The 14,904-nt window shown below is 46.0% G+C and overlaps 1 protein-coding gene across 1 annotated transcript in view; it reads left to right on the top strand.

Annotated features, from left to right (window-relative positions):
* ARHGAP42 (Rho GTPase activating protein 42) overlaps positions 1-14,904 on the top strand; it is a 301,803-nt gene that overhangs the window by 176,511 nt on the left and 110,388 nt on the right. The window contains exon 4 of the mRNA XM_044285062.1: positions 4,608-4,679. Within this exon, the coding sequence (XP_044140997.1) occupies positions 4,608-4,679 (72 nt within the window). The remainder of the gene's footprint in view (positions 1-4,607; positions 4,680-14,904) is intronic.

Below are 14,904 nucleotides of genomic sequence, written 5' to 3'. Positions count from 1 at the left end.
GGATTACAAACCCGGACTGTCCGGGTCAATCCCGTACGGGTGGCAACCCTATAGTCTACAGGGGCGGACTGGGAACTTAAAGTGGCAAAGCCTATCAGCACTCGCTCAATGCACGTTGCACGGGAAAAGGAGCCACCTCCACAGTCAACATGTACCTGTTGAGTAAAGCATGTTTGCCGAAACGCGTCCTGGTTGTAGGACATATTAGGATATATTCTCGAATAAACTGAATTTGCAAAGACACAGCTGCTGGGATTCCTTACTACATGGGAACTTAAAGTGGCCGTGGAAAAAACCTTAAAGTGGCCCCATGTTGTAGGTGGGCCCGAATTAACAGAAGTCAGGACAACAGAAGTAGGTTGGGCCAGCAGTACCATAGTGCAGAACAAAATACCACCCCAGAAGAACCAAATTCCACAGTGCAGCACAAAATACTGCCGCTTGCACCACAGTATGAAACTGAATCATCGTCCTGAGGACAGAAACACAGTTGAATTCAGGTGGGCACCTGCGGACGCTGGCCAGGTGCATAAGTGCCTGATGCTCCTACATTGAATAATGCTGACAACATCAGATCTTTATGTACCTGGCGGTTGGCCCTTTGGGCATCGGCCCACCTGCAAGACTTTCCCTGTAGGGTCTATGGTCACTCCACCGATGGAAGTCTAATTGTCCTCCATATGTCTCTGATTTTATTCTGTGGTATACAGAGACATTTTGTGACAGATTCATATGGACTCCAGCAAAACAAAATCATTATTTGTTCCATCAGATGCCACAGGAGGCAATAGCTTGTAATACAGTGCCTTGTGGAGGTAGCACTATATGGTGACACATGGAGTATGGAGTCTTGTGAACTTGATGCCTGAATATGAGAATCTAAAATGACCAAGCTTCCTGCTCTATGGTCACATTTCCCAGGCAAGCCAACCATGACCTTTTTTACATTCAAGTGGGGGAAAAGTAAAGGTCAATGCCCCTCTCGGAGTTCATTAATATTGTGTTTAGTGATAAATTGCTTAACTTCTGCCTTTTCTCCATGGGATAGTTCATAAAAGCCAGGAAATGCCTTTTTTTCCTGAAGAATTCCAGCGCATGATTGGAATATTATAGACCGGTCACACATTCTCCACTAAAAACTCTGGTGCTTCTATTTCTGTCGACGGCCCATCCACAAATCTGGAAACCCGGCACTAAATTTACTGTACAGCTTGAAAAAAAATCTATATTTGGAATCAATATTTTGTATATGAAACATGAGTGCGACTTACTGTATACGCCAAGCGAGATTTGTGATGCCGAAAGGGGTTGTCATTGGGAGAAAGGTGCTAAAATATATTTGGGCTTCACAACAAAATAATGTCGATAGTAAAGCCATTTTGGTTTATGAAATACATTTTATGATCATTTTCATGATTTATTTTATTTTTAGAAACGGCTAAATATAATTGTTAACAGTTTGACAGAAAAGGACGCAGCTATTCATTACTATAGAGTAGAGGGAATGCAAATCAGCTCTCTTCCCAAAATTTCTGAGGAAAATTGCCGGACCTATAAGGCTACATGCACACGTTCAGGATTCATGTGCGGAGAATCCGCACTGAAATCCGCAGGTGTTCACAGGCAAATCCGTGCGGTCAATCCGCAATAATTGGTGCGGATTTGCATGCGGATTTGCGTGCGGATCTGGTGCGGATTCGGTGCGGATTTTCCGCATGCGGATTTCACTAAGTGACTTAAGAAAATCCGGTCAGGAAAAAAAAAATTAATTGACATGTCGCGGATTTTAAATCCGCACCGCAGGTCAAAATCCGCGCGGAAAAAATCTGCATCGTGTGCATTGAGAATTTCAAATTCTCATAGAATACAATGTACATGACCTACGGTGCGGATTTTCCGCATGCAAATCCGCGCGGAAAATCCGCACGCAATCCTGATCGTGTGCAGGGGGCCTTAGACTCCTCACGCTGATTAGGAACTCTCCATAAGGAGATATGGTATCCCCCAATTACCATTGGGTGTTACGGTCATGTACATTGAACTCTCCACTAAGAAAAGCATCCATAGCACCCTATTTCCAGTAGCCCTCTAGGCCCAGTAGTCAGGTTCCACATCATCCCAGTTTATGACATATATCGATTAGAAATTCCACTGTCAAAGGACTTCATGGCATCTGAGTGTGATAAGATGTTTTGAGAGGCGATGTCATGCAAGATTTTAGCAAATATGTAGCGAATTCCTCAGAAGTGGATTGCACAACCTTTCATTCCCTCTGGCATGCCCTGAATTCCTGGGAGATACTGCCTTGTGGTGGATAGGGTGCCCTTGATATTAGGTGGATAGGCAGCAGGGTGCAAGGCAGGAGAGCAAGCGGAGGGAAATTGGATGGTGGAGGCAATGACCACGCCTGCTTGGTTAGAATACATAAAGTCTCTCTTTACTGAATAGATGATGGAGGTTGTAGTACAAATACGAGCAGTAGGCACGATTCTGAGGTATCTCACAGACTATACTTTCCAAAGGATGTGTATAGGGATGGTTAGGGTGGTAGTCCTCCCTGTGTCTCTTTCTAAATGCCATGTAATCTTCCCAAATTAACCAAAGGCATGCAATCACTCTCAATATTTATCTGCAGTTGCCAATTGTAGGGTGCAGTCCTAGAGACAATTAACCTTTTTCCACATGCAGTAAAGTCTATTACCATAAATGTGTGTTTACCTCACTATCTCAGTCCAGCACAGCCTTAAATTGGTCCTCAACGTTCTGGAAGTATTTAGTATTTCTTCCCTCGGGATAATTCTTAGTTCTCCACTCTCAGGAATGGTGTTTTCCTGGATAAGGCTTCTGTTTTGGCCTTCTTTTCAGCAGCACAGGTCTTGTCTTTTGCCTGTTCATCAGCTGACTCTCATCTAATTAACTAGGGGATGATGGAACCAGCCGACTACTCTGCAAGTGTAACTAACGACTAACAATTCCTTCCTACTCATATTATGGGATGCATAGTGAACAGATTATCTCAGTAAACATTTTAGCAGGTTTTGGAATGTGAACCATGGCATTTACACTTTAGCAGTAAACCTGGTATTAAAGGGGTTATTTTTTAGTTCTTTCTATGTTCCTAACTAGGCAAATGTAACAGCTTTCCAATTAACTCACTTTATCTGCAGTGCCTGGTTTATCAGATTTGACTGAGGGTCACATGACCCTGCTCTGATAATGTTCGTTTACAAGCCTGTAAACGAGACGTCACTGTGCTGGCCACGCCCCCCTTCACTGCCGGGCTGTCTGCTCTCTCCTAGGATTCTTAACCCCTTCAGCTGCACAGACTGTGTAGCTGCAGCAGTGGGGAGACAATTCTGGGCACATGAGCTGACAGACTACAGAGAGCATTGCACAAGAAGGTAGGGGGAAGATCCTGTGTGTATTATCAGTGTCATTATACAGCTGGGACCTGTAGTTCTACACTTACAAGTTGCTGTTGATTTTCCAAGCACCCAGGGCAGCTCTTGTATCCACTCCCTTAGCAGTGTCATTATACAGCTGGGACTTGTAGTTCTAAACATACAAGTTGCTGTTGATTCTCCCAGCACTCAGAGCAGCACTTGTATTCACTCCCTTAGCAGTGCAGGGGGAGGGGCAGAGATTGTTGTTATTGCATGTAAACAAAGGGCCAGAAGAGAGCCAGGGATATAAGGAAATATATATTATTTTTTTTGCCTGAAACTTGCTTAGCTTAGTTATATATTGCTGCCCATCAGATTTTCAGTGCTACATATTTTTTTTTCATAACTCGGACAACCCCTTTAACACTTTAGCAGTGATAGCGGCACATGTGATTAAAAATTTTGTATCACTACTGGGTTATTCAATAAAATGTATCTAGATAGCGCCTCCTGCTGTTTGTTCTTTTTTATTTCTCTGTCCACCTCACTGAGGTGGTCGCAAATGCTCAGTTCCATCGTTGCACCAATCCATATTTTCTGGTAGAAGCTATGACAGTTACAGAGAGAAAGAGCAACAGAAAGGTACACCACCGCTGAGAAATTTCACATCCCCTGAGCTGAGATACAGCGAGAGCTGTAGCAGAAAGGACACACACCTCTAAGCTGTGATAGGGAGAGAGCTGCAGCAGAAAGGACATGCCACCAGGGCTGTGATAGGGAGAGAGCTGCAGCAGAAAGGAGACGCCCCCTGCAGCTGCCAGCTTGAAATAAATCAAGCAAAGCAATTGGAGCAATGAAAGGAGAGATCTCTGGATCCATGTGAGGTACAGGGCTGGTTATACCTTTGTTAGAAAGAGATTGTCATGTACCGTATGTATTTTTCATTTTTTTACAATTATGGGATTTTTTAAAGGGATTTTCCGTGATCACCCAAAAATCTAATTAGTGGCAGGTGAGTGGAGGGATATATTATGAGGTGAGTCATGGGTCATTTTTTATTTTAGGGCATTTTGTGCAAAATTTTACTGGTCTTGGAAAACCCTTTTATTGTCAGCAGTTTGCAAAATTCCCTACAGCACTAGCAAATTTCTACTATGTGATGTGTAAGCAATCCATTTTTTTTTTTTTACTTTTTAATTTCAAGTTGTTATTATTATTTTACAGATCCAGAATGCCAATGACGTTTTAATATCCCCCCTGGAGAAGTTTCGTAAGGAACAGATTGGTGCAGCAAAGGTAGGTAGTTGGACGCTACTTAAATTGTCAGAAAGTCATGGTCATATATAAATGGTGGTGTTATCTTACACTTTAGGCTGGGTTCACACCTGCGATGTAGTTTCCTATAACAGAATAGAACAACAAAAAAAAGGAAAGTTCTCGATCTGGCACATAACTGAGTCAATTGGTCTGGCCTATAGAATTCACTATGACCATAAGAACGAATATTCTGGGTTGGAGCTCTGGACGATCTACAGTAGATAAATAAGGACTATATCAATATGAAATCATTCATGATCCATTCAAATTAATAGCAACATGGGATATTGACACCTGTGGAGTGTTCTATGCAGGACTCCCCATGGTTGTAGAGTCATGGCCTTTTGGGCACTGGTTTAGGCTTCATACAGATACTGTATCTGGAAGGGGGGGGGGGGGGGACATGTCATAGACTTCTCAACCATCAAGAAAGGTCAAACCATGGTCTGTTAGATCATACAGGAAAAAAAGTTTAGGATACCAAGAAGAAGACATGATTAGAGATCTTAAGTTACTGTGCCTTCCTATGGGCAAATAGTTTGAACTTTGCTGTGGGCACATGGTTTTCGGCCGCCTGGAAAGCTGGTGGTTTGAGTTCCCTTATGGCCCAGGGCTGGACATACTACCTGTTCAGTCACACAAGGGCCCATATGGGAGGAGACAGGAGGTGCAGCTACTGATATCTAGGTGTGGCTCCCATGTATTGAGGTGTGGCTAGCTCTCATGCCTGCCTGCCAGTGGCTAACACTGGGCAAAATAAATCTGGTGAATGATTGGTATCTATGAGGGCATGTTGGTTGTGCTTGTGTGGCATATATGTTATGCGTGAGAGGTACATAACTAGCATGCAGCGGCCGGAAGGAGATGGGTAGGTCGGAAAGGATAGGAGTCGTGGCCGCCGCAATGATGGTGGTAGCGTTGAATGTGTCCAGCAAGCAATTGGTGCATGTGTGATGTGTCCAACATGCAAGTGTTGTATGATGTGGGTACTATGTGTGTGCACCATCTGTCCAGCATATGAGTGGTTTATGAAGAGGCCTACATGCACATATTTGAACGTTGATGATCTATAGCAGTGATGGCTAACCGTCCGGCACTCTAGCTGGAGTGAAACTACGACTCCCAGCATGCTCCATTCATTTCTGTGGAGTTGTGAGAAACAGCCAAGCAAGTGTACATCTTGGGAGTCGTAGTTTTACCATAGCTGGAGTGCCGGAGGTTAGCCGTCGCAGGCCCATAGTCTGGTTTTGCCCACATATGAGTGCATGGTTTTGGGAACTAATGAGGACACATCATTTATACTGCTAGTCCCTTGGGGGGAAACAATATTTGTAACAACTGGACGATGTAAAATCATAAAATATATAATAGTTCCTAACCACAGATATTTCACAAAACCGTCTTCAGCAAGTTCATTAAAGGGGTTGTATCAAGAAACATATTCTACTTTTTTCAAACCAGCATCTGGATCTGAATACTTTTGTAATTGCATATGTTTAAAAAATTTGTATAGCGGTTGAGCTATTTAATAAAATCTACCTTTATAGCACCACCTGCTGTTTGTTCTTTTTCTGATTTCTCTGTCCACCTTGCTGAAGTGGCCGCACATGCTCAGCTCCATACTTCAACGGCCATCAGCTGAATCTACTGTGCAATCCACATTTTTCTCTCTCGCGCTACTAGAAATGACTGTTCTTGAATAGTCCACAATACAGACAAGAATAGGATGTGTTCAATAATTTGCAGGAAATGGACACACGGATGCGGAGCTTACAGGGTGCATGAGGCCTTACAGGGAGAGAGCTGTAGCAGAAAGGAACATCCCTTGAAAAAGAACATGCCCTTGAGCTGTCAGCTTGAATTAAATCTAGCAGATCTCTGGATCCATGTGAGGTACAGGGCTGGTTCTAGCTTAGAAAGAGATTGCCATGTATTGTATATGGGATAACCCCTTTAAGGTCACCATTTTAAGTCTCTCATTCATTAAATGGTTGACTGGCAGAGATTCAACATTTATAGCAAACTATGAGGATCACCTAAGGTGATGTGTGCCGTTCCATCACCGGGCAGCGCTGGGCCGTGTCATGGAGCTAATGCAGCAGAAGAGATTTATAAAGGTCCTCGCACTATCTGGAAATAGGCATAGGGGCTGTTTAGATTTTTCCCATCGTAACTCAGGTCCCTTCTGTAGCGTTACTTAATGTTGCAGCGAGACACAATTCCTTCATGATATGATTGTGAACTTAGTGATAAGAGGTTTAATCATTCTGCTCATCTCTGGGGGACTGTAACACCGGGCAGCCATGCAGTAAATGTATATCTGAGAGTAACTTAAAAATATCGTTTTTCCATTCTGGTATAATTTGATGGAATGATATTTTGATCCCGAACCGCTATCTGTGAGAAGAGCCAACAGGCGGGAATAATATAATAGATGTTCTCCGGTGCGCTAGTAAATCATCCTTCTGTGATTTCTCAATTTGACCTTTTCACATTTCAGCAATTAATAGCCTTAAAGGGAACCTGTCATCAACTTTATGCTGACCGTTCTGAGGGCAGTATAAAGTAGTGACAGAAATGCTGATGTCAGCGATGTGTCACTCATGAGCTAAAAGTAAGTGGTTGCCGAGAACCAGCATCATAATCATTGCAGCCCAGGCCTTGAAAAGAGTCAAATCTACCTGAGAAGAGTCCTGGTTACTCATGAATTCCTGCTCTCCTTACCCACCTGCTGATGACTGACCGTCTTCTACCTAGTTTTCTCCCTTTCTCTCTAGGAGAGAACTGCCAATCATCAGCAGATGGGCGGGAGAGCAGAAGATTAGGAATAACCAGGACTCTTCTCAGGTAGATGTGACTCTTTTCAAGGCCTGGGCTGCAATGATTATGATGCTGGTTCTCGGCAACCACTTACTTTTAGATGATGTGTGACACACCGCTGACATCAGCATTTCTGTCACTACTTTATACCACCGTCAGTACGGTCAGCATAAAGTTGATGGCAGATTCTTTTTAAAGGGTCTCTTAAAGACGTTGTCCACCATTGGGGGCTCTTCTGTCAACCCCATCATGTTGTACCTGTATAAAGTGTTGGACTAGGGTAGGGCTGAAGCTATTGATTTTTTTAGTAATCAGGTATTCTACCGATTAATCCAACAATTAATTGAGTACTTTAATAAGAAAAAGCTAATTAAAATAACTTTTTCTATAAAAAGTCATCAGCTCCCCTGACTTCAGTTCCTCCCCCAGTGGCATTAGTTCCTCCCCCAGTGTCATTAGTTCCCCCCCCACCATTGCCATCAGTTCTCCTTCAATGCCATCAGTTCCCCTTTAATGCCATCAGTTCCCCCTTCAATGCAATTAGTTCCTCCAACAGTGCAATCAGTTCCCACTCTAATGTCACCAGCTCCTTCCCAAATGTGTGACAGTTAAGGTAAAGGAGTAAACACCACACCGACAACCAGGGGGGAAAGGAAAAGCCACTAGGCCTCAACGCTAGGGAAGGAAAGGGTCACCACCTAAAGAACCCTACTCCTGGCCCTGACTCCTAACTGTATGGGCACCCCTTGAAAGTAGAAATGCCCATACACAGGAACCTGGAAGCCCTGGAGACCCCGAGGAACCCTAAAGATATTGGCAGGGCTGAGACAACCCGTTACTTCCAAGATGAAGGAACAAGCGTCTCCCTGAGGCCTAGTAACCACAACCAAGGGGAAATGACAAAATACAAACAAGCGAGAGACTTAGCTTCTGTTGTAGAAGGATGAGCAGGAACTCAGGGAGAACCACACTCCAGCTCTTTCCAAAATCAAATGAAGCAATCTACCACATAGTCAGAAGGGTAGGGACAGACTATAAAGGGTAGAAGTGATGAACACTGAAAAACAGCTGAGACAAAGGAAGTGGTCATTAACTCTATCAACAATGAATCAAGAGAAATCAAGGAGGCAGTTAGATTCCTCCACACTCTACTTGATCTCCTGACATCAGTCACCTGAGGGACCGTGACACAATGCCACCAGCTCCCTCTAGTGCCACCAGCTTCCCCATGTCATCAGTTCTTACCTCTCCCAGTGCCACCAGCTCCCCCTCCAATGCCACCAACTCCTCCTAAAATGCCACCAGCTCCCCCCAGTGCGATGAACTCCCCCCAGTGCCACCAGCTGCCCCCACTGCCATCAGTTCCCCCACTCCCCCTCCTAGCCAACAGTGCCCAGTTGCAGCGCCAGTGAACTAAAATACTTACCTTTCCTGTAGGGGTGCTGCCGACACTCCAGAGATCTTCCATCCTCTTCTTCATGCACTGCACTGGGACCTGACGTCACACAGCATCAGGTCATAGTGCGTGCTTATGTGCACTGTGTCCTGAAGATGTGTGTACGTCAGGATCCAGTGCAGTGCTGTGCGGGCAGACGGGTGACCATGGAGCGTGAGTAATAGCAAGCTCTTCACTTACACTCCATAGTCACATGGCACTAACAAATAGTCGATGCAAAAAAATTGCATTGAGGATTTTTGGGTGTCGAGTGAATCGAATAATTCGAGTAATCGTTTCACCCCTAGATTGGGGTTCCTTGGGCTCACCAGAGGAAATTATTCTTGGGGCCCAACTAAGGTTGCCACCTGACCTGAATTTCACCGGCAAGGCCGGTATTTTACTCAGCCTGCCGGTGCCAGTATATTTTTTGTACTGGCAATCATAATGGCAGGTAATTTTATTATTGACACTGGAATGAGACAGGGGAGGAGTCCTCTGCATTGTATAAGCTTGCCGCTTTGCGTGTGCCCGCTGCACCCTTCAGACAGGATGTAGGAGGAGGCTGGCTGAGGCAGACCGCAGCGGAGCGTTCCCTTGCCCTGAGCCCTCTGCTCTGGACATACAGGGAGTGCAGAATTATTAGGCAAATGAGTATTTTGACCACATCATCCTCTTTATGCATGTTGTCTTACTCCAAGCTGTATAGGCTCGAAAGCCTACTACCAATTAAGCATATTAGGTGATGTGCATCTCTGTAATGAGAAGGGGTGTGGTCTAATGACATCAACACCTTATACCAGGTGTGCATAATTATTAGGCAACTTCCTTACCTTTGGCAAAATGGGTCAAAAGAAGGACTTGACAGGCTCAGAAAAGTCAAAAATAGTGAGATATCTTGCAGAGGGATGCAGCACTCTTAAAATTGCAAAGCTTCTGAAGCGTGATCATCGAACAATCAAGCGTTTCATTTAAAATAGTCAACAGGGTCGCAAGAAGCGTGTGGAAAAACCAAGGCGCAAAATAACTGCCCATGAACTGAGAAAAGTCAAGCGTGCAGCTGCCAAGATGCCACTTGCCACCAGTTTGGCCATATTTCAGAGCTGCAACATCACTGGAGTGCCCAAAAGCACAAGGTGTGCAATACTCAGAGACATGGCCAAGGTAATAAAGGCTGAAAGACGACCACCACTGAACAAGACACACAAGCTGAAACGTCAAGACTGGGCCAAGAAATATCTCAAGACTGATTTTTCTAAGGTTTTATGGACTGATGAAATGAGAGTGAGTCTTGATGGGCCAGATGGATGGGCCCGTGGCTGGATTGGTAAAGGGCAGAGAGCTCCAGTCCGACTCAGACGCCAGCAAGGTGGAGGTGGAGTACTGGTTTGGGCTGGTATCATCAAAGATGAGCTTGTGGGGCCTTTTCGGGTTGAGGATGGAGTCAAGCTCAACTCCCAGTCCTACTGCCAGTTTCTGGAAGACACCTTCTTCAAGCAGTGGTACAGGAAGAAGTCTGCATCCTTCAAGAAAAACATGATTTTCATGCAGGACAATGCTCCATCACACGCGTCCAAGTACTCCACAGCGTGGCTGGCAAGAAAGGGTATAAAAGAAGAAAATCTAATGACCTGGCCTCCTTGTTCACCTGATCTGAACCCCATTGAGAACCTGTGGTCCCATCATCAAATGTGAGATTTACAAGGAGGGAAAACAGTACACCTCTCTGAACAGTGTCTGGGAGGCTGTGGTTGCTGCTGCACGCAATGTTGATGGTGAACAGATCAAAACACTGACAGAATCCATGGATGGCAGGCTTTTGAGTGTCCTTGCAAAGAAAGGTGGCTATATTGGTCACTGATTTGTTTTTGTTTTGTTTTTGAATGTCAGAAATGTATATTTGTGAATGTTGAGATGTTATATTGGTTTCACTGGTAAAAATAAATAATTGAAATGGGTATATATTTGTTTTTTGTTAAGTTGCCTAATAATTATGCACAGTAATAGTCACCTGCACACACAGATATCCCCCTAAAATAGCTAAAACTAAAAACAAACTAAAAACTACTTCCAAAAATATTCAGCTTTGATATTAATGAGTTTTTTGGGTTCATTGAGAACATGGTTGTTGTTCAATAATAAAATTAATCCTCAAAAATACAACTTGCCTAATAATTCTGCACTCCCTGTAGAAGGAGGAAGACTGTATTTATTTTTTATAGGTATGTGAATGTTAAACTGATCAGTGGCTTGCTTTAGTGGCACTGGCAAATTGCAGACAATGAAAGGCAGGCTCTTCCCCAAAGGCCTCCTGCACACGAACGTTGTGTGCATCCGTGGCCGTTGTGCCGTTTTCCGTTTTTTTTCACGGACCCATTGACTTTCAATGGGTCCGTTGAAAAATCGGAAAATGCACCGTTTGGCAGCCGCATCCGTGAGCCGTGTTTCCTGGCCGTGAAAAAAATATGACCTGTCCTATTTTTTTCACGGCCAACGGTTCACGGGCCCATTCAAGTCAATGGGTCCGTGAAAGAACACGGATGCACACAAGATTGGCATCCGTGTCCGTGATCCGTGGCCGTAGGTTAGTTTCATACAGACGGATCCGAAGATCCGTCTGCATAAAAGCTTTTTCAGAGCTGAGTTTTCACTTCGTGAAAACTCAGATCCGACAGTATATTCTAACACAGAAGCGTTCCCATGGTGATGGGACGCTTCTAGTTAGAATACACTACAAACTGTGTACAAGACTGCCCCCTGCTGCCTGGCAGCACCCGATCTCTTACAGGGGGATATGATAGTGCGGCACCTGAAGGGGTTAATTGTACTATCATATCCCCCTGTAAGAGATCAGGGCTGCCAGGCAGCAGGGGGCAGACCCCCCCCCCTCCCCAGTTTGAATATCATTGTGCGGCCCCCCCCTCCCCTGTTGTTAACTCGTTGGTGGCCAGTGTGCGCACCCCCCTCCCTCCCTCCCTCTATTGTAATAATAGCATTGGGGCCAGTGTGCGCACAACCCCCCCCCCCCCCCACAGCCCCCCCCCCCCCCCCCCCCCGATCATCGGTGGCAGCGGAGTAGAAGATTTTCATACTTACCTGGCTGCTGGCTGCTGCGATGTCTGCGTCCGGCCGGGAGCTCCTCCTACTGGTAAGTGACAGCAATGCGCCGCACAGACCTGTCACTTACCAGTAGGAGGAGCTCCCGGCCGGACACAGAGATCGCAGCAGCCAGCAGCCAGGTAATGAATCTTCTACTCCGCTGCCACCGATGATCGGGGGGGGGGGGGGGGGGCACACTGGCCCCAATGCTATTATTACAATAGAGGGAGGGAGGGGGGGGGGGTTGGGGGGGCGCGCACACTGGCCCCAATGCTATTATTACAATAGAGGGAGGGAGGGGGGGGTGGGGGGGCGCGCACACTGGCCCCAATGCTATTATTACAATAGAGGGAGGGAGGGGGGAGGGGTTGGGGGGGCGCGCACACTGGCCCCAATGCTATTATTACAATAGAGGGAGGGAGGGGGGGGGGGTGGGGGGGCGCGCACACTGGCCCCAATGCTATTATTACAATAGAGGGAGGGAGGGGGGTGCGCACACTGGCCACCAACGAGTTAACAATAGGGGAGGGGGGGCCCACTGGCCACCAATGAGTTAAAAACAGGGGGGGGGTCTGCCCCCTGCTGCCTGGCAGCACCTGCCAGGCAGCAGGGGGCAGTCATGTACACAGTTTTTTTGTATATTCTAACCTGAAGCGTCTCCATCACCATGGGAACGCCTCTGTGTTAGAATATACTGTCGGAAATGAGTTTCACGATGTAGCTCATATCCGACAGTATATTCTAACATAGAGGCGTTCCCATGGTGATGGGGACGCTACAAGTTAAAATATACCATCGGATTGGAGAAAACTCCAATCCGATGGTATAACAGAACTCCAGACTTTACATTGAAAGTCAATGGGGACGGATCCGTTTGAAATGGCACCATATTGTGTCAACATCAAACGGATCCGTCCCCATTGACTTGCATTGTAATTCAGGACGGATCCGTTTGGCTCCGCACGGCCAGGCGGACGCCAAAATGACTTTTTTTTCATGTCCGTGGATCCTCCAAAAATCAAGGAAGACCCACGGACGGAAAAACGGTCACGGATCACGGACCTACGGACCCCGTTTTTGCGGACCGTGTAAAAAAACGTTCGTGTGCAGGAGGCCAAAAGCAAATTAATACCACAACTTGGTGCTAAAGTGACTTACTGGTGGGCACTATTTGTGGTATTACTATTACTAGAGGCACTCTATTACTAGAGGCATTACTATTAGGCCTCTTGCACACTGCCGTGTTTCACGGCCGTATGCGGGCCGTGGAACCGCGGCCTGGATCCCTCCTGAGAGCAGGAGCGCACGGCGTCACTGGTTGCTATGACGCCGTGCGCTCCCTGCTGCCGGCACAGTACAGTAATACACTGGTATAGATCATACCAGTGTATTGCTGTATAGCGGCGGCAGCAGGGAGCGCACGGCGTCATAGCAACCAGTGACGCCGTGCGCTCCTGCTCTCAGGAGGGACCCAGGCCGCGGCAAGAGGCCTTACTGGGGGTCAATAATAGAGGCATTACTATTACTGTGGGGCACTAATGAGGGCATTACCATTACTGGTGGGCACTAATGGGGGAATTACTATTACAGGACACTAATGGGGCTTTACTATTACTGGAAGCACTAATGAGGGCATACTAGTACTAGGGGTAATAATGGGGGCATTACTATTACTGGGGAGCACTAATAGGGGCATCACTATTACTGGGGGCACTAATGGTGGCATTATTAATTCTGGGGGGCGCTATTAAAGGCATTATTAATTCTGGGGGGCACTAATGGGGGCATTATCCATTCCTGGGGGCACTAACAGAGACATTAATATTACTGGGGGGCACTAATGGGGGCACTATTAATACTGGGGGCCACATTATGACACAGCGACTTAATTACCCGTGTTAAGCTACACACCCACAACCACACACCCTTTGGGGTGTGGCTTAACTTGGATGGTATTTTTTGTTGGGAAACATGGCAACCCTAGGCCCAACCCGTATATTATCAATAAAGTCCAATAGATTTTGATTTAAAGAAATAGTCCCTAGTGGTATGTGACTCTCCTCAAAGGAAGCTCCAAATGGGTTTATTTTTACTGGACCTTTGGGGTCGACTGTGGTATCAGAGCCTGGGCCCACGAGAGGATACTCTGGTGGGCCAGTCCAACGCTGCCGTAGATAAAATCTCTGTTCCCTATTGCTCTATTTCAGGTCCTTGGCTCTCTTCAATGGTCTTCCGATCCACCTCCTGTAAGCTTCTAGACAGATGGGGTCACGTGTGCTGCTGCAGTCCAATAAGTAGCCTCAGCGGTGACATGTCCTCAAGCAGCTAGTGACCCAGCAACAACGTTCCACCAAGAATGGAGAGGTGGCTGCTAGAGATCTCAAAACTTCGATTCGGCTGTTTCGCTGAATTTCACAAAGAAATTTGCTTTGTGACTAAATACTTCGTCATGAAACTAATTTCTTTGTGAGTAGCGAGCAACGGCTATGGTGCTGCCTCCCCTCATTGAACCCCTCAGATGCCTCATTCATGACATCGTAGCATCTGATATGACCTTTGAGGACTGTTAGGGGTTAATTGGTTTAATAAATAAAATTAAAATACTCACCTTATCAATTTGCTCTTGTAGAGTCCAGCCGTGGCCATCTTGATTGAAGATCCAGCACAAAATCATGTGCGGTGCGTTATGACTAGTATTGGGCGAGCATGCTCGGCCAAACACCATTTGGACTCGAGCGCGATGCTCGAGTCTCCTCCCTGCACATTTGTTGGCTGCCTTCGCAGCCAATAAACGTGCAGGGAAGTACTGGCACTCACTGTAATGCCGTAGCCATGTTATGCCGTAGCACC

The sequence above is a fragment of the Bufo gargarizans genome, chromosome 3 (genome assembly GCF_014858855.1).
Source record: "Bufo gargarizans isolate SCDJY-AF-19 chromosome 3, ASM1485885v1, whole genome shotgun sequence".
Taxonomy (NCBI): domain Eukaryota; kingdom Metazoa; phylum Chordata; class Amphibia; order Anura; family Bufonidae; genus Bufo; species Bufo gargarizans.
The sequence above is the reverse complement of the archived record's forward strand: the minus strand, read 5'-3'. Positions and strand labels throughout refer to the sequence as shown.